General features: G+C 45.5%; 1 protein-coding gene across 1 annotated transcript; it reads right to left on the reverse strand.

Moving 5' to 3' along the window:
- Positions 1-311: 311 nt before the first annotated feature.
- TSC22D2 (TSC22 domain family member 2) lies at positions 312-24,301 on the reverse strand. Its single transcript, XM_084212226.1, has 3 exons — positions 21,986-24,301; positions 2,686-2,737; positions 312-1,920 (listed from the first exon to the last, which is right to left on the reverse strand). Exons 1-3 carry the CDS (start codon positions 23,953-23,955, stop codon positions 1,681-1,683), a joined length of 2,262 nt encoding a protein of 753 aa, XP_084068352.1. The 5' UTR covers positions 23,956-24,301; the 3' UTR covers positions 312-1,680.
- Between the last annotated feature and the right edge of the window lie 1,112 nt (positions 24,302-25,413).

Consider the following 25,413-nt stretch of genomic DNA (forward strand, 5'->3'; position numbering starts at 1 on the left):
ACATAAACCTGAGCAGAGTTAGACCTGCTCAAGTACTGAAGCAGATATTCACAGTAGTGACTGAGCAGGCCCAGATGTTTATTCAGAGCTATCAGTGCAAACCCAAACCCCTGCAGCCACTGACAGCATCAGAAGATGCTTCTCCTAGAAGAGAAGAAACCAGTCTGTTGCATGAAAAGTGGTAACCCTGGCATTGGTCTGTTACTGCCTCAATGACACTGCGCTTCTCTATGTTGGTCAGAAAAGAGCTACTGAATTTAATTACACTGCAACAACATCTACAGACAAAAAATTCAACAAAACTGGTTTAATTTCAGAAAATGTGTTAAAATATATATATATTTGTACATCAATTTGACACACTGCATTAGTTTACACAAATGATGGTCTTTTTTGAAACTGTATTTATGAAATGTACATTTTTAATTTAAATACTCAGTATACACTGCATTTAATCTGCATGTTGCATTTATTAAATACATTAAATCTGCAATGTAACAAAACGTTTTCTGCATACGAAATTCAAAACACCATTTTAAATGAACAAAAGATGGCTCACTTCATTTATTTGTTTTAACAACTAGTGCCTAGCACACTAGCTTAGCTCCACCAACACCAGCTGTTCTTTCTCTTTACTGACATTGTTCACAGACTAGTACATATTACACTAAGAGTGCTGGATAAAAACATGAGGTACGGAAGTGGTTCAAAGATTACAGGTCATGCAGATCATGCGAGACAGCAAAGAAAGTTGTGAATGAGAAAACACTAAATAAAAAATACATAAAGAATGTGCATTATAAAATAAAAAAAAAAAAAAACCAAAACAACAAAACAAAAAACCAACAACCAACTCAATTATACAGCTTTGCTTCTTTGGTTACAAAGTAGGTTGAACAATTTCACAGCTTTTTATTCCCACCCAAAAAACCAAACCAAAAACGAAATGTCAAAAAGCAGAGGAATCATGGCCCCCTTCTCTCTATTAAAAAGTAGAAACAGAAATGAGCAAAGTTTTCTTCATCAAAATAGCCCATCACTCATTTATTATATCACAAGGACTGGTGACTACCTGTACAGATGCACTATGGTCTTCATACTTACACTCTATACAAAATTTACATTCAAGCTGGATCTTTACTACCGTAAATAAATACCAAAGGTCAATTGCCATTAGTGTTAGAAATATGCCAGGATTCTTTGTTCAATTATTGCCTAGACATTTTATCTATTAACGCAATCCCACCTATCATTTTACCCATACAGACGTTTATTAAAAAAAAAAAAATTCAAAAGTTCTGTGACATTGTTCATGTACATTATGAAAATAGCAGCCCTGTAATAAATAAAACAAATAAATGAAACTAACGTAGGCAAATGTTACTTATATGAAAAGAACAGTGGCTCTGAAGAGGAATTGTTGCTCCTTACCAGACAGCAAGGCTCAAAGCAACCCAGGAGCAATGGGAACCTCGGAGAGCCACGCAAGCTCTGAGAGAGCTCCCTCCCGAAGCCAGGGAGCCCCGTGCGGCCTCCCGCGCGCAGCCAGGGCACGCGGGCCCCGCGGCCGCGGCGGCGGGCAGCTCCGGAGGGTGATTGTCTAATACTGAAAAGGCCAAACACACAACAGAAGCAGGCTGCTCGCTCGGGGCTGAGCCGGCTGGCGCAGGACGGGCCGGCTCACGCGGAGGAGACGTTGGGCTGCGGCGGCTGCGCGGGCGGGGGCTGCGCCTGCGAGGTGCTGCTGGGGGCGGCCTGTTGGCTTGACAGCTGGGATAACTGATCGTTGTTGGACAGGGATTTTAACAGTGCATTTTCTCGTTCAAGTAAAGAGTTTCTTTCAACTAATTCTTTTATTTGTTCCTTCAGAACCTCCACTTCTTCTCTCACTGCATACATCAAATGGCTTTTCACTAGATCCTGCAAAGAACACGTGGACAGTTACACCATGGGAAAGAACAAGTTTCCTTCACCCCAGCCCCAGAACTTACTGTTACTGCTTCCACTGCAGTAAGCCTGGGAAAAAAAAGCACTCATCACCAAAAATTTATGAATAAATCAGCCTTTGAGCACAAACAACCCAGCCCTTATGTGAAGTGGGCCTGATATGAAAAGCTCTGTCTCCAGCACTCCAGTCACTTCAGTTCCATGGAAGCCAAGGACAAGAATGATGACCCAGCTCCTCAGAAGGAAAGCACCAGCTCTGATGCTGTGACCTGAGGGTATGGGTCTGTGGTACACAGGCTCAGTCACTGAGGAGTGTGAGAACCAAATCCACAAGAAAGCTTTTATGCCATCAGAAGCAAAAATCCAACAGCTCTAACTGAAGCTGAGCAGCGTGTTACGGATGGCATACCCGACCCTTCAGAAAAACTAGTAATAAACTTGGCTAGAGTAACAGACAGAAAATATGCACTCTATTCTCAGCACTCCTTCAAGTTCAATCACCTTGTTCACAGCAATTTGTAAGAAAATTAACTGAAAAACATTTCTGGGACAACAGTAAAAGCAATAATGGTTTGTGGTCATTCACAGATGATACAGAAAATCCTTTATTGATGCTCTCAGTCTGACCCACCTGGAGGGCTATCACAGCCTCACAGAAACACAATACAGCAGGAAAACTTATGTTTGGTGATGAACCACATTAATCTTATTAGAAATAACAAATTATATTTTACTTACCATTGCCTGTTCTATTTTGTTGTCAATGGCAACAACACTTGCACCAGACGCACTGTAAATACAATGAGAAAACTCCGTGAGTGTTATTGTATCATCAGGTAAAACTGTGCACCCGCAGGACTCCTGGATCATGCTGTCACTGGAAGGCTGAAGCTTAGAGTCAAGAATCCAGTACACACTCACAGCGGGGGGTGTCCCATGTCCCCCCCACCCAGTTGCCCAGTACAGTTGTGATTCACAAGAAACACTGCTCCTTCAGTTTGCACCTTGTCATACTGGGCTTATGACACCCATAACCATAAAAATGCATTAGAATAAACACTAAATCAACTGCTTTGATTCCTGGCCTCATTTACCAGCCTTCTTCACTGAGGGAAAACAAAAATTCATGGGATTCTTACCACTAGCATTATTGATTCCAAACTGTTTTTATAAAGCAATAAAGAAAAAAATCCTGTTTTAACACCTATTCTCTGGACACACTTGAGTCCACCTTCCAGGTAAGGAGCTCCTGGAGCAGCACTGCCCCTGCAGCCTGTGGCAGCAACCAGCAGGAGTGTGAGACAGGACCAGAGGCCTGAGCCCGCAGCCACTCCTGGCTCACAGTGAATTCTCCCTGGATCCTGTCTGACAGCTGACAAACAAACAGCTGTGGGCCACAGCTAGGGCCAGGCTTGTTCCACAGACACACTGGTGCAGGATGCCTACCAGCACACCTCAGTACACTGTGAGGGTGTTATTTACTGGGCCAACAGGATCCCAAACTGGGATCTCTGACTCCTCTGTGACAGAAATCCAGCCCTTAATAGCCAGGGTCTGTTTCCAAGTCACACCACAGGCACACAAGCCAGTCCCTCACTGGCAGCTCTGGAGTTGGGATTTCGGCAGGCTGGGGATATCCTGTTCCCCCACAGACTCTGGTTTCCCTGTTCAGAGAGGAGCTGTGGCTCTCCCCAGGGCACACAGGGCTGCAGCCCGCAGCAGCACCTCCCCACCCTCCACCCACACCAGCCTCCCATCCCGGGTCTCAGGGTCCCATTTTCCACCCAGCCCTGGTCTGACACAGACAGTAGTTCCTGGGCTGTGACAGCACCACCACTGAGAGCTGCTGATAACACTCCCAGCCATGGGCATGGCTATCAGCAGTGTGCAGCCACGTTTAGTAGAGTTAACATGGGGAAAATGCAAGGCTAGAAGTAATGCTGGAAAACTTGCCTCTCTGGAGGTGTGCAACTCACCAAAACCAAGTGTTAAGAAAAAAAATCACTCAAGGCTTTTTACAAAGAGTATGGCAATGTGCTCAGCAGTACTAGTCACAGATGTGAAACATGGCTTAGCTCCTGAAAAGTGATACTGGTCAGAGAAGTTAATTTTAAGGGCTCCCACAGAACCATCAGCACTAGAACTGGGCTTTAACAAGTGGAGGCATCAGATCTGCAGACTGAGTAACAGCCTCTATTTCTACTGAACCAATCTTGAAACCCAAACGAAAAGCACTGAATACCCATTTCAGAATAAAATTGTTCCAATCTCTTTCTGTCTTCTAAGCGTCTTCCAAACCCTATCTACAGTAAACCTCCTCAGAATAAAAGCTATTTATAACTCATGCCAAGCGAAGTATGCCTTTCCATGCTGAGTTAACATATATCAGACTCATCTGACACTGTCAGAAGTATCTGTGTTCATGAGCCACAAAATCCCCAAGACTCCATGTCCTCTCGCAGTCCTTCATGGACACTACTCTACAGGTCACATGATGCAGCTCTGAAGAGGTAACAGCAAGAGGAGGACAATTAAAACAAATGGCACACTTGGCAGCGGGATCTACTTTCCCATCTCTGCACCACAATCGTACAACTTTTGTCAATACCCATCTAGTCAAACTTGAGATTGGAACTTTGTTCTTCTATCCCTGTTTCAGCCACCTTGTAGTGTGATTATTTAAAACAACAAACCCCACTATATGACTCTAAGTAAAGGCATTCAAGAGGTCTCATGAGAAAGACAGGCAACCTTCTCTCAGCCTCCCAAAGAGCTGTACCGGTGTGGCATACTGCAGAGGCACCTTTCCTGTGTGTACCTTGTGCTCTGAGCTCCCCTCTGCCTGTTGGGTGGCTGTAGGAGCTGTCCCTCTCCCTGCAGTGAGACTGGAATGAGCCAGGGAAGCCCTGCTTTACTACACACAGCCTACACTTGACATGACACCAATAGTGCTGAAAGCTCTAAGCAGCTTTATACACTACTTCATAATGCTCCTGCCGCCCTCATCCCCAGAGCAGCTGCGCTGAGATGCTGAGTCTGGATTCAAGCCCTGCTCCCTGTACACATTCTAGGTCCCAAATTCAGCAGGCAGGGGCTGGCACCACTCAGACCCCTACTCACCCACCCAGGAGAAGCTCCACACTGACAGAGGGTGCCCCAGTTTGCCATCAGGATAAAACCAGCTGACTATACTTCATGTCACTTTCTCAAAGCAGATGAGAATTACATGTTATGGTAGCACAATTCCCACATGATTTTGTTTTTTATTCATCTGACAGTGCTCCCAACACCAAGTAACTCCTGTGGGACATTCATGAGCAGAGCCCTCCACTGACAGATGCTCTCATGGGAAACTCCAAACATGCTGCCAAGTCTTAAAATTTCGTATATTTTTCCCAAATCCTAAACTCTTGACATCAAACTCCAGTTTGCATGAAAATATTTTATCCCATGGCTGCAGAATGACATTTATAAATACAATCAAGTCCTTATGAAAAGGCCAGGAAGAAGAAACCCAAAATATCCCTTAAACAAGTCTTTTTGGATAACTGAATGGAGAGAGAGTCTGACACATTCTGTGAGTGCACCATACACTGTAGAGCCAATGCCTCAACTTGAAAATCCTGGAATTAGAAGAGGAAAGACACCATTTAGCTCTTGTAAAAAAAGACCAATTGCTGATTGCTCCAAGAGGTACAGAAGTCTGACAATTATTGTCAAAACTGAAAAAAAATCCACATCAAGTATCACAGGGCAGATGAAGGGGTGCATTAAGCATGTAATACTTGTTTTTAACAGCAAAACCCCCATCCCACGCTGAGCTTCTGCAGCCCACAGAGTGTCGAACAGATACACTGAACACCACACACTTCACTTGACTTGGACCTCCCAGTTAAGGTCAGGTCCATGAAGGCTCTAACAAAAAGATGTTATATTGGTACACCAAGTTCACACTGAAGCCCACAAGGAACATGGCAAGATTTACTGTCAGCAAAAACATCAAAGATGCCCCAAGCACAGTTTGTCATTCCCAGAGATGGACAGTAATCCCAGTGTTTTCCTATCTTAAACACCGGGTAGACAAAACCCCATTTTGTCAGAGAAGTCCTCCTTTTGATGGTTAAAAAAAAATCTCAGTGGCTTTTGCTTTACCTATTAAATTGTCTTTATCTCAACTGACAAGTTCTCTCACTTTTCCCATTCTGGGAGGAGGAGGAGCTGAGCGAGTGGCTGCATGGGGCTTAGGGCCAGCAGGATTAGACCAAGGCAGCCCTTTTTGGCACCCAACATGGGCTTGGAAGGGTTTGAGGACCAATTTGACTGGGATGTTCTAGATTGAATGGACAGCTGTTCCTTCTGTGCAGGTATTGCCTGGAAGCTCCAGTGCTTGCCATGGGCTTGCTTGCCTGAGTCTGTTGGAGCCCATTGCTTGCTAGTGGCCACTCTTTGCTCTCACTGCTGCCAGACTGCTCTTATCACCTCACTGCTCTGCCTGGAACACTTGATAACAGCCACTAACTACCATGTGCCTGGGCTGGAAGGTGCCCAGGGCAGTGCTGCCACACTGGGCAGGCTATTTATTCCTTCCCCTCATTGCTTACTCATTTATGAGCTACTGTCTCAGCACTGGTTGAGCTATTCAGCCTATCCAGAGAAATCTTTTCTATTCTTGAATGAGTTAAGGTCTATTTAATTAGCCTCCACCCCATAAAGAGATTTTATAATGATAGCATCCCAAGCAATCCAATCACCTATCCAGCCTGGAAAGAGGATCTGTGTGAGTATCGCAGACCTCCATTATTTTTCTTTGTCGAAGCCACATGAGAATGCGTGACAACCTGAGGCAGTGAATTCACTGCCTCAGGAGTTCCCACACACACTTTATGAGTTAATTTATATTGTGAAGGCTGAATGCTTCACACAAATGCAATGGAAACATAAATCCTATTACTTTAAATTCACGATTCCCAATTATGTCTGTGCTTTAGGCAGACCCACCTAAAGCTGTACACCTTTACTGTGTGAAGACAACCCAGGCCCAGAAGAGCAATCACCCAGACTCACATGAATATGCCAAGAAGCCATTGTTCCCCTTCTTAAATCACATCAGCTGAAAAAACCAACACATGAGACTTGTGCCTTCCGCAACACCTATTCGAGCACCGTGCAAGAAAACATCCCTGCTAATGTGTCAGTAACAGTATCTCCCTAACACCTACTGGTCTGAGTGCCACCAGCACTCTACCTGCCACAGCATGTTGGTGAAAAATAAAATAGTTTCTATTCACTGGAGCAATTCAGCAATCTCTTGTTCTCTATTGCAGTATCATGTGTCTACCTCTGCTGACTTCAGCAGGTCCCCAGAGACAGCTACTCATAGGGGAATAATCCATATTTGTTAGAAAAAATACTAGAATTACACAGAAAGATTTTGTTTACCCTGAAGTCTCCTAAGTCAAGCCCGTCAGGTTCACAAAGTACTTCTGAAAGAACTGCAAAATGTAATTAAGAGTTCACTGCCAGCAGACTCATGGTCCTGGTGCTCCGCAGTGCGTCAACCCCCGCATTTTGTGATGGGCAAACAAAGGAATTCTAAGGAAGTCATACAAGTTATTTTTCTTTCCCAAACCAGGGATGACAAAAAGAAGCCCCACACCATGTTCTTCTTAGAGCCCCACTGTGTCCTGCCCAGCTCCATCCTGCAAGGGCTCCCACCACTGGCTGCACTGCTCACTGATGCCCTGGTGTTCCCTCCACCAGCTTTTACTGAAGTTTATAGCTGACAGCTTCTCAGTTTCAGTCACTCAGTGAAGGAAAACTGCCTAATATGACCTTAAAATCCAATAACTGGGGTATAAATGCAAAACCTGCAAAATTCTGTCAAAGACTTTGGAATTTGAATGGATTATAAGTTTAAAACATGCATCAATCCTGATGAATTGCATTCTGTGTTGTCACAAACGCTTGTTTTTACCACCAAGAGTTCACTGGCAAAGATGCAAAGTTATTTTAAAGGCAACCATTTACATTCTTCTACCTGAATTTAATGTTCTATATCCCATATTTCCAGCATTTGCTTCAGGCATTGTACATAAATGTCTGATTTGTGAAGTCTCCATCTTAACAATTCATTATTTGATTTTAGGGTTTTTTGAATTAGCTTCCTCATCTTAAGACTTATTTCGAGGCATGAAAATAGAGAAACAGCTAAAGGCTAGACCACAAAGTGACCTTTTGGTCTACAAACCAAATGTGTATTCTAAGTCCTGAAGTTTGTTCCAGTGAAATAACAAAGTCCTTGAAACCTAAATACCAACTCTGTTCCATAAATACAGGGAAAGTGGCATCATCCAGAGCTTGAAGCAAAAACATAAATTCATCCAACTTACTGCTGAAAAAGGAAGATGTGCTTTGAAACTGAGCTTAATGCCAGCACCCCAGCAATACAAAATAATTTTTAAAAGAAGAGCAGAACACTTAGCATTACTTATAACCTTCATCATTGTGCAGTATACAAACTGTTGCCAAGCAAACTTTAAAGGATTCAGTTGAGCTGTGCAAGTTGAGAAGCCTTTCAAGTCAATTACAGCCAGGACAGTGACGAAATGGTTATCAATACTTCAACAGCCAAACAAAATTTACATTCTACACAGCTTGTTAAGCAGAAGTTTTGACAAGAGCAGCACAAGGCATTAAATCACATCATCACTAGGACTTTGACTTAATGCTGACAAAAAAAAATCCCTCAAAATCATTAAAGCACAGGAGAGAAACAGTTTGCAGCTACTGATGAATTAGTAATGCACCTCTCTCAAGTCTTATCCATGCCAGATAAGACTCTGTTGCACTTCACTGCAGTTTCTCACCATGAGTTCAATGCTAAGCTTGGAGATTTACTTTGTCCTTGTCACAGTTCACCTATGTTCCCCATCCAGCTTTACTTGAGCAGAATGAAAGTAAACCAGAAAGCTTTTTTTCCTGGTTTAAAGATATAAATATCTTAACTTCGCCAAAATTGTGTTTAAACATAATATTTTCACGATGTGTTTTCTGATACAGGACTCAATGCCAAAAAGTTTCCTCTTTTGGAAAAGGAAACTGAATATTTAGGCGAAGGTTGCCTAGGAGCTGACTAGCATTAAACTCTGAGCTCACACATCATGTATGATACATGCATAATGGAAGAAGGACGAAAAAAAGTCATGTCATATTTTAGAGTTTGGTTCCATGTTGCAGAACAAACACTTCATTTCCATGACCGCTTTCACCTCTTCAAACTGTAGAAGCCCAATATGGAGTTCTGAACACAGGCAGCAGTTGTGTGCAAACAAAAACAATGAGAAACTTGCATAGAGCAAAGCAGTTCATGCATACCTCAGCATGTATGCATTCCATACTCAAGCATCCATACCTATCCCAGGTGGTCTTTGACTCGTGTAACTTGTTGAAATGGAACGCTTGGTAGAATGCAGTTGACGGATTCCTATGAGATCCAAGAATCAGACAGACATATTGAAAATGGGTACGCAATAAAAATACCAACTCTCTTAATTCAATCTGCATTACAAAGTGAATTAGCTGTCCAGACAGGTTAAACTAATGTTTGTAAGGCCTACTGTTTCTATGGGTTTGCATTAAGGACACAAGGATCCAAAACAAAACAGTAATTTCTCCAGCCCCATGGATTTTCAGGCTATATCAAGCTGCTCCTGTACAAAGATGAGACTGTAAGGCCAACAATAACACATCTCCCGTCCTGCTGGCAACACTGTATAGTTTAGCTGACCACCATCCTAATGCCAAACATACCTGAACCCAAGAGACACCTTTCCCATTTTTGGTATGTCCCAGACTACCTCTGCACACAGTACCCAGTGTTTCCATCCTACTTAACCCCCTGCTTTACACTCAAAAGAGATGATTCCTTCAAGGGGACCTGGAAGTTAGAGCTCAATACGCCACATTCAAACTAGAACAGATCAAGTTACAACAGAAAAACAGATCCAGCCAGAAATGAAAAACGGAAACATCAACTACCTTTGTAAGCACCTCTCAGCCACCTTCCCCTTCCTGAGGTGCAACAGGGCAAGGGCTGATGGAGGCCCCTGCCCTGCACTCCCCAGAGCACTCTCACAGCCACGAGCCCAGAGCACAGTCCCCTTGCCAAAAACCCTATACTGTGGCCCCATTCCAGTGCCAGTGCCCTGAGGCAGCCTGACCCTACTGCCTCAGCCCCACCATGGCAACTACACTGACAGCAGAATTAGAAAATTTTACTTCTCCAAAGACTCATCTGAATGCTTGTTGTAAAGTGGATACTGGATGAAGCAGACAGTTCTCTGCTGCCAGTGGCTGCAGCAGTGTTATACTGAAGCTTAGAAACTCCCTTCCTCAACTGCTCATCCTCATGGGCAGACCTACACCAGCCCTAGAGACAAATGCAACAGCATTGCTGAAAGATTTTCAGAAATGCAAGCGTGAGTTCAAATTCCTTTTAGAATCTGTTTTAAAATGAGAAGTTTATATCACATTGGAAGCACAGGTATCAATCTCTTTTCTAAGTTTATGGCAAGAATATTTTTAAAAACAACTGTCTTTAAGTTACTTAATTATTTCAACTGAAATACAATTACCGCATAATAAAAATCACATAAAAACATCACAGAAGCAGCACCATAACAAAACACTATCAGAAGTAATTAGATTCTCACGGCAGGTGTATACCAAAAATCTTGGAAGGATAGTGGTATTTGTGTACCAGCAATGATCAGGAAGTGTCTGAGTTTAAAGTGTCTGTCACTCCTTTTCCCACCTTCAGCACTGTATCCTTCAAAAAAAAAAAAAAAATCACGCAAGTCTGGAATTTAGCTTAAAACCTGTTACAGAAGTTTCTTGATCGAAACTGATAAACACCATCCTCCGATGTTGGTAATATCCACATTTTCCTAAGAAGCACTGCATACAACTCAACAAAGAATTACAGGAAGAGCAACACAATAGCTAAAGGACATTTGTGTAATAGGACTTCACATGTGGAAAACAATTGGCATCTGCAGATCAGGAGAGCGCTCCTTTGCTGAAAGCAAGGCCCAGGCTCTTCTTTCTAACACAGCTGTCAGGAGCATGTACAGTCCCTTCCTCGGAATGAGGCTGTAAATAGAAAGTCATTTAACTTCCAAGATAAATTTACTCATAGCATATAAAGCCATGTTGCTACTGTTAGGTATAAAAAGTGATTTATAACCACACAGCACGTATTCCATATAGTCTACTTTTGTACTGATACACTCTATGCTCTGTATTTATGTATTGTTTTTAAGCAAGCATCTGAAGAGATATAGAAAAATTTTCCTTATTAGATTCTCATTTGTGACCCCTACTGTTAAAATTGCTTTTGCATTACTTCAGACAAGAATGTTTTCTACTCCACAGCTATATATTTTAAAAACAATTAATGGAGGTGTGTGTACCTAAACAGGAAAAGTAAATCCACAGAGGCATCATGAATGATGTGTCACATGCAGATCTGAACTAATATGACTGAGTTGCAGACTGCTGAGGCATCTAGTTTAACCATAAGAAACAGTGAAAGGTTAGAGAACGACTAAAATGCCTTTCTGTTTGCAGAAACAACTGAGAAAACAGCATACAGGAGCACTAAAGCCTAGCCTGCTGCCGCTGTGCCACAGCTGGAGCCCCACAAGCGCCCCTGACACTGCCCTAAGTGAATGCAGGGACAGCCTGGACCAGAAAACCAGATCGACTATGTCTCTTCCCTGGCAGAATGCCAGGTCTGAGGTCAGGACTCAGTCCCAGTCCTTGGCAGATTGATACAGAGGAACTGAGAGCCACACAGGACAGAAATGTCCCAGATTCTGACCCAGAGACATAGCAAGCACCTTCCACAGAAGGTACTCTTCCTCCATCTCTGGTGAGAAAGACCAGGTATCCCCAAGGGTACACGGGCTCAATTTCATTCCCAGCACAGTACACTTAAACACTTGAAGTGTATCTCAAGTGGCCAAAAATGCCTCTATGCCTCTCTAAACAAGTCCTACAACACATACTGCACTTATGTCCTTTAAAAGCTCATGAATGCCCATATTCACAACTCGCTCCCACACTCTTGTTTCTAAGTACAGTTTTCATGCAACAGAAAATTTGATCCAAATTTAAAGAAGGAGCACTTACTCAGTTCTCTGAATGCCCAGGACATCAAGCTGTCCCTTTAAAAGGGAAGCCTAGACCTCATCCCATGTCTCACATAACAGTTGGAAGTGTATCTTCCCACTACCATTCATCAGGACAATATGGCAAATACAAACTTCATCCTTGAAGGCTCTGTTTGCTAGAAACCATGGCTGTGAAAGCTGGCAAATCATCAAGTACACAGATAAATGCCTTTTGGTTCAAGTAATGATACTGGCTTTGGACTGGGTACCAGCCCGACACACAGTGGCTGCCGCACAGATGCCTTGTTACCAGCTACTTCCTTTGAAAGAAATAGTAAGTCATTGTTCATGAACAAGCCCCAGTCTTCAAACTACTGACCAAACTCAGAAATTGAGGGCAACAACAAGAACACGTGTAAAATAGCACTTTTTTCCCAATAAAAAATTAATACCACCTCAGACAGCTCTCTCTCAACCTCACTGAGTTATTTTCTTTACGTTTGAGAATAGAAATGATGCAAAACATTCAGAAGGCCCGACCACCTGTCTTGAGACAACAGGTCAGACAATCCATGCCCAATACCTCTAAGGAAAACCAAAGAAGAACAGAAACACATACTTATAACCCAGACAGAAGCAAGCACACATGGTGACCTTTACAGAAGCTGACTTCAGCCATAATTCCCTCTGAGAATAATTAAAAGGTCTCATATAGAAAACTACAGGAGATGTGACCATGTCATAAAATGAGTTGAGCTTTTAATGCCAACTTGAGTGACATTTTTTTTTGGTAACAAAAGGCTGTTTACTGGGGTACTGACTATGACCTGCAATGGGCACTGATTACAGCTGCTCTCAAAATTACAGCACTTGGCAGGGCTCATCTGAGATCAGGATGAGGGATTTGATGATCACTTGATCACAGTTTATCAAGAAACTCGCAGCATAGTTTATGGCATTTTGAGATTATGTTTACACTAGTAACAGAATTCCTTCTCTATCCTTCTCCTTTTAAAAGATGTTTCACTTTATTTTTAGCACCTTCTATTTAAAGCAGCTGCAATTTTGAATTAGCTTTCTTTCATAAGACTCAATCTACAGAACAGTAACTGGAGCACAAAGCTTTGCAGGAGAAAACTAAGAGGGACTGAATGGGGGGGAGTCAATGCAAAATAACATCACAAGCTCTGAAGCGACGTGTTTAACTGCATATTCTGTTCACGCAGTTCCTTAAAGCCATTATACTTGCTATACACACCCCAGAAGACCAGCAAGAATTCAGAGCTTTAACACCCAGTTTTAGGTGCGTTCTAGCTACAGATAAAAGGAAAGACTGACTCAATGACCAACCCACATGCCAATTTTTGGGACAGCGGCTCTCAAACATAACAATGGATTTAAAGGGGTTTCACATGCTACTACAAAACAAAAATACTGTAACAGCATAGAGAAAGCACACTGCAGGGAACTGATCTTCACTGGATAAACCAAAAGCAGTAGCCCATACTTCTTCACCTTGTTCTCAAAAGAATATTTTGGCAAATAATTTCCTGCAGTGTCCAGAAGTGTCTAAGGAGAAGGAAATACCAACAACTGTCTCAAATACACAGAGTATGAAGTCTGGCAGAGGTGTTTCACTGATCACTTGCCTGCTCTGTTGAAACATTGGCATCAACCTTCCCCTGCTCTGGGTGGGCTTGAGTATTTAAAAACAAGACCAGGAATATTTTCCAAGCCCTACCAAGGTTATTACTTTTCCGATGTAATTATGTGATTTTAATAAATTAAAAAAAAAAGTTTCATTATTACCTATACTGGGTCATAACCATACACTAATTCTGAAGGAGCTTTGCTGAAGAGTTCAAATAGTGAATTCCAGTGTGACTATTTAATACTAATCATAGAAAAAATACAATAATCTTCAAAGTATCTTCTTATTCCTGATTTCAACAGCTGCAGCTCAAAACTCTGGAGTCCAGTTCCCTTGGGTCCCACAGATTGGTCCCCAAGGCTCAGGAGTGCTGCACACAACTGTAATCATAACAGCATTATGATTTCCAGATCCAGTGATGACCCTTTCCATCCTCAGCATGCTGCCTTCCCACTTCCTGAAACCAGGCTCAGTGCACTCCTGTCCCAGCCAGGCACCCAAGGCTCTCCTGCCCCTCCTGTCCCAGACAGCACTGCCACAGACGTAGCAATTAACACAGCACCTGCTAATGAAGCATGGCTCTTCTGTGAAGGCTGTCAGTCAGGCTGAATGTCACTTCACCTTACAAACTGTGTGAGGACTAACGTGGGAGCTTCTGTTCTTAAATCAAAATATGTAACAAGTGTAAGGTTTTTTGTACTAATGATTTGTCTTCTCACTGGATATAATCAACCTTCAGTTCTTGGGGGGAGGATACAGAACAAAGTAGTTGACATGATGCACAGCTTCGCTTCCAGGCAAAAAAAATACGCAGCAGATCACATTTTCAGAGAGAAACTTATGGATGACAAGCTGATAAGAGCAATGCAGAAAATCTGCCTGATCTAGTCAGGGACTCTTGCCTCTATTAAGTAGATTTCAAGAAAAGCCAATATTATCCACGTTTGAATTGACTGAGAAAAGTTAAAAAAAAAAACCAAAACAACAAAACCAAACAAAATCTTATTCATAATAGCACCCATGGTCTCAACAAACACCTTGAACTCCACTTTACACGGAGTGGAGCCCTTCAGCATCTACTGATACCTGCCAAAGAATATCACTATGCCACCATACTCTCCCACAAATTACCCAATCCATTCCAGACAGCAAGCTCTGAGTGCTCCTACCCAGCACACCCTGATACACTGGTATAAAGGAGGGAGCAAAATAATAAATTCATCATTTCTGAAATAAAAAGATCCACATTTGCTAGTATTGCATTATAGATCCAAAAATCTGCAAAACCCCTCAAAATTACTGACTTTTATACAACATGGCTGGTAAAGAAAAGGCATGTATTTGCATATATGAACATGTTATTGAAGATGATCGGGCTCCTGCTGCCTGTGATGCCCACAAACCCCAATTTTCTCAAACGCAGTGAGGAAGGGAAAGCTGCCTGTGATTTCTGCTGAAAGTGGCCCTGCATAGTGGAACAGGGCTTGAATGCTCATCCTCAAATAAAACGGCACTAAAATGAGATTTTTTTTCTCCCACTAAGTTGCAGTGACAACACTTTAGCTATTTCAGTCATCTATAAATACAAATGGCTGCTGTTTTTTTAACAACAAAATATTTCAGTATCTGTGCAGGGGGAAAAAATGAGTGGCTAAAACAGCTTCAAGCAGACTCAGATGAATCCCACCTGTCCTACTCATGTGATAATGGTCAGGAATGCATGTGTGAGCAAACGTTTCAAATTACACATTTGGCTTTTAAAAAAAAGATATTAGATCCTAGGCCATGTATGGCACTTTTTTTTTACACAGTATATTATAAATCTGTCTGCCTTCCCACCCCGTTTACAAAGTCTCTACTACTCAAGTTTCAGGCCAGCCTGTGCTGCCAGTGAGTGCTCACCACTTGGTTTACAGAAAAAGTATTTTTAAAAATGCATTTGTAGGGTTGGTCAAGGTATTTACAGGCCTTGCATCCACCAGAGAGTGTTCTACATAGGAGACATTCCCAGGAGCACTCATCCACACCCCTACAAAAATAGCCAAAGTAACTTGATGGAGGAGCAAGCAGGGTTTCTTAACCCTCATTTCTGACCACCCCATCCTCTCTTGGATATTAAATCTGCTTGAGATGGATGCAAAAGCTTCAGGTACTTCACTGAAAGCAGTATCTCATCTCCTATCCAATCTACACTCCTCCCCTGCAAGCTCACACACCTGCCACACTCATCCCCTCCCAGACAAATGGGTCAGGACTGTGCCCTCCCTGCAGAGGGGGTGAATGCTACCCTGGGCTGCACAGGGCAAAGTCCAGCAGGTGGAGGGAGGGGATCCCTTCCTCCCCTCAGCACTGCTGAGGCCACACCTGCAGGGCTGTGCCCAGATCCCCACTCCAGCTTGCAACCTTTAATGTGTACCAGACAAACCCACCAGCTGTCAGTGCAACTGACAGCTGACACCTCTCCAGGGCACTAATTAATATTTCGACCTTCTCTCTGCACTGACAAAAGCACTCAAGCAGGCTGTCACAATCCAAATACATCCTTCATAGCTTCAAAGGGAGAACAGATATACACACTCTTGGACTAATTTTGCCTTGATTGACAAAGAAAATTAAGACAAGCATATAGCTGTCCTTCATGTGGCCAAGTAATTCACCTGCCCTGCCTGAGTGAAAATAGACTATCCCATAAGGCAAAGATTTCCTGGCACTTAATACACATTCATATTTATGAAGTGTGAAGTTTAAAGATGGAGTAATTTTCAAGAGGAATGAAAGTACAACCTTACTCTGCACTTCAAGTGACCTCTTACGTCTGGAGAATCTCCTCAAAAGACAGTGGCTTTAGCAGTTACTATAAATACTTCTATCTTTATATTTGTCAAATATAGGGATAAAAGCAGACACCTGTGCCTGACAATCTAGATTTACTGAACAGAACCATCGAGATGTACTTTAGCAGGAGGAGTCTCACAGAAGTTTTTTAAGGAATCGTTGCTGACGCGTAAAGCACAAACAAGGTTTGCACTTCACCTGAGCAAGAGAAACAGCTAACTGCCAGCTTTTAAGCAGGAAAATTAATATACAGCCTGAACACGCAACAAGCTGATAACTCAAATATCCAGCAGAGTAACAGGGAGCAGCTCCTCTTTCCTATAGTGTCACCTGAAGTCATAAAAATTATCAGCAGCTCCCATAAAAATGCAGCCTCAGAGAACTTTCAGCCCTTCTGGTGTCTGAGAGCAGTTTGGTAGTCCTGCCTTTTCAAAACATCCAAATACTACAATATTCAACTTTTAACAAGAAGTTTAAAATAGCTTCCATAAATATATGCTGTTATTTCTGTCATACAGACAGCACTCAGAAATCAGCTATGGAACATCTTCTGTAGGAGATGAGGAAAAAACTAATCCCCAGCAGCTGAGCTGAACACTCGTGAGTCTGAGGCACAGGGAACATCTCCTGTCAGGGCTGGTCACTACATTCTTTGAAACAACCTGAGCAGTATCACTGTGAATTTCTTTCAACTACTTTCCCCATTTTCTCCTTTTAATAACTCTCTCATCTGAAACACTTCTACTTCATTAATGTTAAGACTATATTGACTCCTCCTTAACAAAGGCATTCGAATGTTTAAACTGGGAAACAGTACTGTCAAACAAGTAACCACAGTTTTGTTTTGCTATCTTGCACCACTCTAAAACTGACTGCACAGCACAATAGGCTTTCTACCATGCAGAAACCCATGCAGTGCTGCAGTTACCTTTGGTAATTTTTGTTATAGAAAGTACAGCAAGCAGCGAACACAACCAACTGGAGTTTCTTTCCATTAACCATTGTTTGCTGCCATGAGCTGCAGAGGCCACCTCAGAAGTCCCAGCTCAGTTTTCAAACTGTGCGTCAAACCAAAGGCTCTCCAGGCTCCAGAGTATGTCTGTCCAGGCTTCATTCTCACCTGCTTCCACACACTCACAAACACACAAGTCTGCAGCTGTAGGAGAGCTCAAACCTCTATAAAGTTTATGAGCAAGGTGAAGAAGGGGTAACACTGTGAGCTAATGCAATTCAAGTATCATGTACGGATAGGTACTCGCAGAAAACTTACATTTTTTCTTTAGAAGCACAGTAAAATATGCATCTAGGGCAATACTTAAGTGATCCCACGCCCAGTTTTGTCCTTATGTGATGAATATGGTCTCAACAGCACAGTTCTACCAGCAGTTAGTGCTCCATACAAGTATGTGATTTGAGCTCATGCAGCCACGCTGCGGAGAGCCCTGCACAATCGGGTTCTCAACAGCTCAGCTGCCATAGCTGACAGTTCACAATTGCAGCCATTCATTAGTGTTCCTGGAATACAGCCGGAACAGTTCAAGCCGGTCAGTTATCTCTGGAAAATGATCTATACTCTGCGCCTTTTCCAACAGCCCTAGTAATATTTTGCCACAAAAGTCTGCCAAACATGTAGGAGGTTTGAACAAGCTTTCTCAGTAACATTCTTTTAACAGAAGCCACATATTTCTTTTCCCCCAAGAGCCAAAATAAAGTTATTAAGCCAGATGAAATATTCTGCTTGTCAATTACAAATCTGTGTATACATGGGCATAAGGGCAAGCAGAAAACCTGACACACACTGATACCAAAATCCTCTCAGGTGCTCTAACTGCCCTCCATGCAAAATAATTAGTACTAGTGCTGAAGTCCAACAAAAGAAGAGTCAGAGCAATTTTGAGACCTAGTTCTAATATTTTTACACAATTAGTATTTTTCAGGCTCCCTGTGTGAGGCAGCCATACCATACCCACATCTGCCTCAGTACCAGTACTAGTTCCTCCATCCTTTATTACTGCTGCAGTTTATTTTATTTGCAGCCACATTTAAAGAAGAAAATGTGTTATGCTGTAAATATTTCATAACTTTCCCACAACATTTTTTTCTCTTTAAGAGCTTAGCAATTTGGAAACATCAACTGAAATACTGGCTTTGCTTTTCAAGGAAGGTGTGACACACTGAAGGCTTTTTTCTTTTTCATTCTTTTGGGCCACCTATCCAGCCTTTCTTCCCGCCCCCCCCCTCCCCTGGACAAGATTTTCCAATTAATTGATTCTTCACTATTCATCAGGTCAATGCAAGAAACCACAGGTTTTTATAGACTACTGTCAAAGTGTACTGGACTATGGGAACAGGAAATTAAGTCTTTGGGCAATGGCTTGGAAGAAAGCGATCTATAAACATAGTTCTCTTTATGTATCAGGCTAGATCACCTCCACCCCTCATAACCTTAGATGCTGTTCAATTTAAAACAGCAGACTGTAAGACAGGAGTAATAAAAAAAAAAATCAGAAATACATGAACCGATCAACTGTTTACATCATGTTTACTGTATTACCAACATGCTGCTTTCAAAGAATTTCCATCTTAACTATTTTACCTTTAAAAAGTTCCTCTTCATATTCAGAATGGTGACTTTCCAGGTAAATCCAGGGTATTGAGAGCTATACACTACTCCTTGATGAGTCACTGTTTCAGAAGATGACTATAGGAGAATGATCTACACAAGTCTGTGAAGCTTCAAGCACATGCAAATATTGAAGTATAACTGAAGGTGCCAGAAGAAACATGGATACCTGCCTCCACACTGAGCCCCCTTTCTGGGAATGTTACACATTAAAACTACAAAAGACAAAGAGAAAAATGCTTTCCACAGAATTATAGCTTCTATGACCACCAAGTAACCTCTCTGAACTGAGCTGTGCGCTAACTTCCTGGACCTGCCAGCACAAACCATGACTCATGATGTATCAGCTCCCTTTGTGCTTTAATAGCTTTATCAGCGTCAACCTCTAGCCTATTAATGACACTTGAAGGTCTTCATTAACTATTTCACCACCGATTCCAGTAGATAAGGCAGCTGGGCAAAGCCCATGGGAGTGGCAGCATAATTTAAATGGCTGGAAAGAGGAAAAAAGCAGGAGCAAGAATAGAACAGCAGACAAGCAGGAGACAGTTTTACAATAAAGCCATCTCAGAGAGTAAAGCAAAAATAAAAACCAAAAGGTAAAACAGTCTTAACAAGCTGCTAGGTTTTCATTCTCACCTTTCTCTGTCTGAAGTCAGTGGAAATCAGGCTACTGTTTGAGGGGAGCAAAGAATAAACTGTCATCTACTGTCTCTGTATCTATCTCCTACGTTATGTATGAGGTCTAGGTCTGTTTAAGGTGAGCTTTCATAGCTTACCAGAATCACCTTCCCAGCTGGGAAAGACTCTCACACCATACGTGTGCTCCTGGCTTTCTGACAACACAGCACACAGCACAGTTTTATCACCCAGTGCAGAAGCTGACAAATGACACATAGGCACTCCTTCACTGATAACCAGACATTCGTTTCTCTACTGAACACCACAGCATGGCCTACCAAAAAGAGCACACTGCATTCAGATCCCATTTCCATTTCTTACTCACAGTTCTCATGGCAAAGTGTCTGAAAGAGTCTCTTTAGACATGAACACCATGTAAAGCACCACTGCAAGATGGCAAGTTCAAGGATTAAACTAGAAAATTAACTTTAAGAATCACTGTTCTGGTAAAAGCACCAAGAACTGACCCACTGGAGTGCCACAAAGTTAGATGCCATTAATTTGAATAAGCAGGATAAGTTTTTCTCTATCTTTACACAGAAGTTATTCAGTTGTCACAGATAACTATGTTCATAGCCACAATTTATATTAAGTATTAGAAGCTATGGAAAACAAATATAAAATGCATTCCTTTCTTTCTGATTCCTGAATCAAGAGAATGATTAAACACCAGACAAATTGTCTTCTCAAAAAACACTGAGCTATGAAAAGAACCCACCAGCTTGAAACCAAACCTTATTTGCACAAGGCAGTTTGTCAGCCAGATTAGCAGTCCTCTTAAGGTAGGCAAACTGCGAGTAAATTTTAAACTTTTAGTCAGTTCTTTACCACTTTATTCAAAACCAGCACAGGTTTCCAAACCACAGCTTTTCCTTGCAGAAAAGCACAGCAGTTACTTTCTCAGACACAGCGTCAGCTAATGCTCCAGCGAGCACAGGCCTGCATTAAACCTGCAACCTGAACTCTTCCAACATCCACTTTGAGGTGCTCTCTCCATCCACTGCACCCCAACTCCACAGACACAGCTGCTTCACTAAAACAGGCTCAAAGCAATACTGACTATATTATCTTAATGTCTGGTGCGGTCTTAAGGTGAGAGAAGACTTACAGAGAAATTCACCACAAGCTCTGCTCATAATCCTAATGCTTGTTTTTAAAAACAAATCACACACATGTATTCCTTTCCTCCAAACTGCAGCAATTCTGACAGTAAATGTTGGGACTTAAATTCAGTGCTCCAACACCGCTTAATTCTTCTTTCCCTCAAAGTCGTCAAGTGGTTTGGCCTTCAGAGCAGTCTGACGTGTCCATGGGAACAGCAGCCACACACCCACTCCCTCTCTCAGGCCCTCTTAGGAGTCTGCTCACACCACACCCCTCACTTACAAGTCATAGTTCCAAATTACTTTCCAACTTAAAAAAACTCACTGTAAGGCTGTACTTCCCACCGTGTCCGCATCTTTGCCCAAGTAGTGTCTGTTTTCTCAGCACGAAGAACCATTCTCTGCAGAGCTTTCCCTGCATATGGATTTGCACACAAATCCACATTCGAGTGCAAGTACTTTCCTTACTAACTGACACTATAAAATGTTAACTCCACAGCAGGGTAAAAATCAAGAGTCTGTGTTAAAAGCCCTAAGAGAGCACCACACAGATTTAACATTGCAATACAGTGTCATTTTAACCCAGCTGTCATTGAAGGGCTTTATAATGCATTCAGGAAAAATGAGAACAATCCCTCTCACATCCTGAGCCACTGGCTACAGAAAGACAGCTTTCAGTCTTCTGATTTGGAAGAGGTAATATTTCATGCATTAAGCAGCTTCCAGGATACTTTGTACCCCATTTTGAGAGAAGAGTAATCACTCACACCCTGCAAAAAACAAGCGCAATTCACTACTGGCCTAATTACTTTGCTATGGTTTGCGCTCTTAAAATAAAAATATAGTCCAGGTGAACCTCGGCATGACTTTCTGAAAATATGAATTTACAAAAAACACTTGGCAATAACTTGAAAGTTGACTTTTTTCCCCCTAAAAACACAGGTTTTTAATGGCATTATAAAATAATTCATACCTGTCTTCATCACCATCAACAGGAATGGATATGCCAAAAACAGAGCTGGCAAGACTGTTCATTGGAGTACTTGCAGGTAACTGAAGAGGATTTGCTAGAGTGTCTGGAATGGGAGGCTTCACAAGAGGTTTATTTTCAGCTATAAGAGAAAGTGGTGGCTGAGGTAGGGGTTCCGATTTTCTTCTAGTATCATCAATCTGGCCTGCTAAGGACTGGGCCTGGGTCTGAAACTGTCCGAGGCTTGCCTGAGGCAGACTGGCAGGCGCGTTGGGCGCACCTTGCATCATCGAGTGTCCAACATGCTGGGACTGGACCGCGCCAGTGCTTCTGCTGGCAGAAGGGTGGCTCGTCAGCTGGGACTGGACCAGCGTAACAGGGACGTTTGGCATAGCAGCAGAGGTGGTGGTGGACGCACTAGGCACACTTGTACCGGGCACAATCGCAGGCACGCTCTGAACTCCAGGGACCACAGCATGGGGAGCACCCGGCATTCCTGACACTTGACTGCTTCCCCCCATTGGATGCTGAGTCACAGATTTCTGTTGCACAACCCCCGTATGTCCAAGGCCTGGCTGCACCACACCTCCCGGCTGCGGGAGGGCAGGCTGGCTCACTGGTGCCTGGCCACTCTGCAACAGCCCCGATCCCTGTCCGACTGCTTCGCTGGGCTGCGATGACACCGCCATCACTGGTGCTCCCACAGCTGAGGGGTTCTGGCCCGTCACCTGCCCCACAGGAAGGCTGGAGGCCACAGTACTTGGAGCAGAGCTTGTAGTAGCCTGCTGAATAGCTCCTTGAGACTGCATAATTGTCATGTGCTGCATGTATTCAGCCTGCCCAGGAGGCTGCGTCGGCAGTAGATGCACTGGTGGAATCTGGGACTGAGAATAAGCAAATTGTTGAGGCTGAGTCACTGGTATGCTTGCCTGCTGCACCTGCTGCTGGGCCCCAGGAATGCCTGACTGCCCTACTGTCACATTTGGAGGTGCCATGCCTTTCCCGTTGGGTCCAGCCTGTGAAACACCCTGTGGATTTACCTGTGGCTGTGGTTGCTGTGGCACTATCATTTGCTGACTTGCTCCCGAAGCCCCAGAAAACACAGGCTGAGCAGTACTCTGAGGCACGGCCCCACCCACGGGCTGTTGCTGTTGCCCAATGACAAAATTAGGTTGCTGCAGAGAGGACTGGTTCATTTTCTCTGTCTGAAGCAGCTGTGACACAGCAGCCAGGGAGCTGTCAGCTATAGAATCGGGGCCATGGGCAGACACTGGCACAGCTGAGATCACCACAGAACCTCCTGTGGCACCGAGGCCACTGTCTCTCTCTTGAGCAGCCTGTTCGAAGGTGCTGCTGTGCCTAATGCAATCTCCAGTCCTGCTCAGAACACCACCACCATCTGAGTCCCGGTCATAGTACTCCATACACGTCCATCGGCCTCGCCTGTAGGGCTCCCCAGTACCGTGGTCCAGCTTGATCACCCTGAAGCGTGAGCTGCAGGCAGCAGCTGCCGTCTGAGACATGGCCCCGGGGGCAGTGGGTGCAGAAGGCCCTGTGGAGGGCAGGGCAGCCTGAGCACTGCTGCCTCCCCCCACAGCAGTGCCAGGAGCAACAGCTGGCAGGGGCACAGCCGAACTTTTGGGCACAGCCCCCCCGTTGGGAGCTGCAGTTACCCCAGCAGCAGCCACAGCCAGCTGCCCGTCCAAAAGGAGATTGGGAGAGACGCTGCTGGGAGTTTCGGCCTCGCCCACGTTGTTGAGAGTCTCTTCGGAGGAGCTCCGCTCGCAGACGTCCTCGGGGCCGTAGTCGGTGGCTCGGGAAACATCAAAGATTTCAGAAGACACGTCCTCGGTGCGGGACTCATCCGGGTCATCCAGGCTCTCGGTGTCCTCGGTGATGCTGCTGGCCACCTGCGCCGTGGTCACGCTGGTGATCTGGAAGCAGCTCTTCTTCTTGGCCGGCATCTTGGACATGTTTCCTCCGCAGGAAGGAGTTCGGCCGGCCGCAGCGAGGCGAGCGGGGTGCTGGGGCGGGCTGTCACGGCGTGCCGGCCGGGCCCGCGACGCTACGGTACATCCTCCGGCGGCTTCCTGCGGCGGGCGGGGGGCGGCGGGGCTCCTCCTCTTCCTCCCTATCCGCAGCCCTCTTCCCGCGGCCGGGCCTCCTTCTCCTCCCTGCCGCCGCTCCGAGCGCCCCGCGGCTTCCTGCGGGCCGCAGCAGCGGGCCCGCGGCCCGCCCCGCGCGAGGGGCCCCGCGCTGGCCGGGCGAGGCCCGGGCGGCCCCGTGTCCCACCCCCCCCCCCCCGCTGTCTCCGCGCTCTACCTGGAGACCAGCGCCAGGCGCATCCTGCTCGCAACCGGCCCGCGGGCTCGCCCCACGGGGAAACCCCCGCCCCGGGCGGGGTGCCGGCGCCGCGGCGGCCCGGGGAGCAGCGCTCAGCGGCCGCGGGCGGGCGGACCCGCTGCGCTGCACCGGCCCCGGAGCTCCCGGAGCGCGGTAGGGCCGCGGCTCCTCTCGCCCAAGATGGGGCTCAACTTGTGCGCTGCACCCTGGGAGCGACGTGGCCACGCCCCCGGCGGGTGACGTCACGGCCCGGCGCAAAGCAGCGCAGCGCGGCGCGGGGGTGGCGGGGGAGCGCGGCCTGCGGGGGACAGTTGGGATATGGCGGCGCACTTCGAGTTCCCCCCTCCCCCCCCGGGGGTTGGTCGCGCCCGGCCGCACGCAGCGCCGGCCGACGGCGAGTGCGCGGCCCCGCCGGAGCGCCGGCGAACGCGAGAGAGCGCCCTCGTCGGGCGGGGCCGGGCAGCGCTCCCGCTGCGGTTGGACCAACGCCAGGCCCGGAGCTGCGCGGAGGCCCCGGCCCGGCCCTGACCCGCGGCCCTGACTCGCGGCACCGCTGCCTCATTCCGGCTGGAACGGACCGCTGAGACCGAACTGTGCCCCATGCCCACCTTGTCACCCAACCCAGAGCACTGGGTGCCACGTCCAGCCCTTCCTGGGACACCCCCAGGGATGGGCACTCCAACCCTCCCTGGGCAGTGCCAGTGCCTGAGCCCCCTTTCCTTGGGGAAATTCCTGCTGTGCCCACCCTGAGCTGCCCTGGCCCAGCCTGGGGCCGTTCCCTCTGCTCCTGTCCCTGTTCCTGGGAGCACAGCCCGACCCCCCGGCTGTCCCCTCCTGCCAGGAGCTGTGCAGAGCCACAAGGGCCCCCTGAGCCTCCTCTGCTCCAGGCTGAGCCCCTGCCCAGCTCCCCCAGCCCTCCTGGGGCTCCAGCCCCTTCCCAGCTCCGTTCCCCTCCCTGGACACGCTCCAGCCCCTCCGTGTCCCTCCTGGGCTGCGGGCCCGAGCGGACACCGGCGGTGCCCGGGCAGGGACGGTCCCCGCTGCTCCGGCGGCCGCGCTGCTCCCGCCCGGCCGGGCTGCCGCTGTCA

Source organism: Fringilla coelebs (genome assembly GCF_963513975.1).
Source record: "Fringilla coelebs genome assembly, chromosome: 10".
Lineage (NCBI taxonomy): Eukaryota > Metazoa > Chordata > Aves > Passeriformes > Fringillidae > Fringilla > Fringilla coelebs.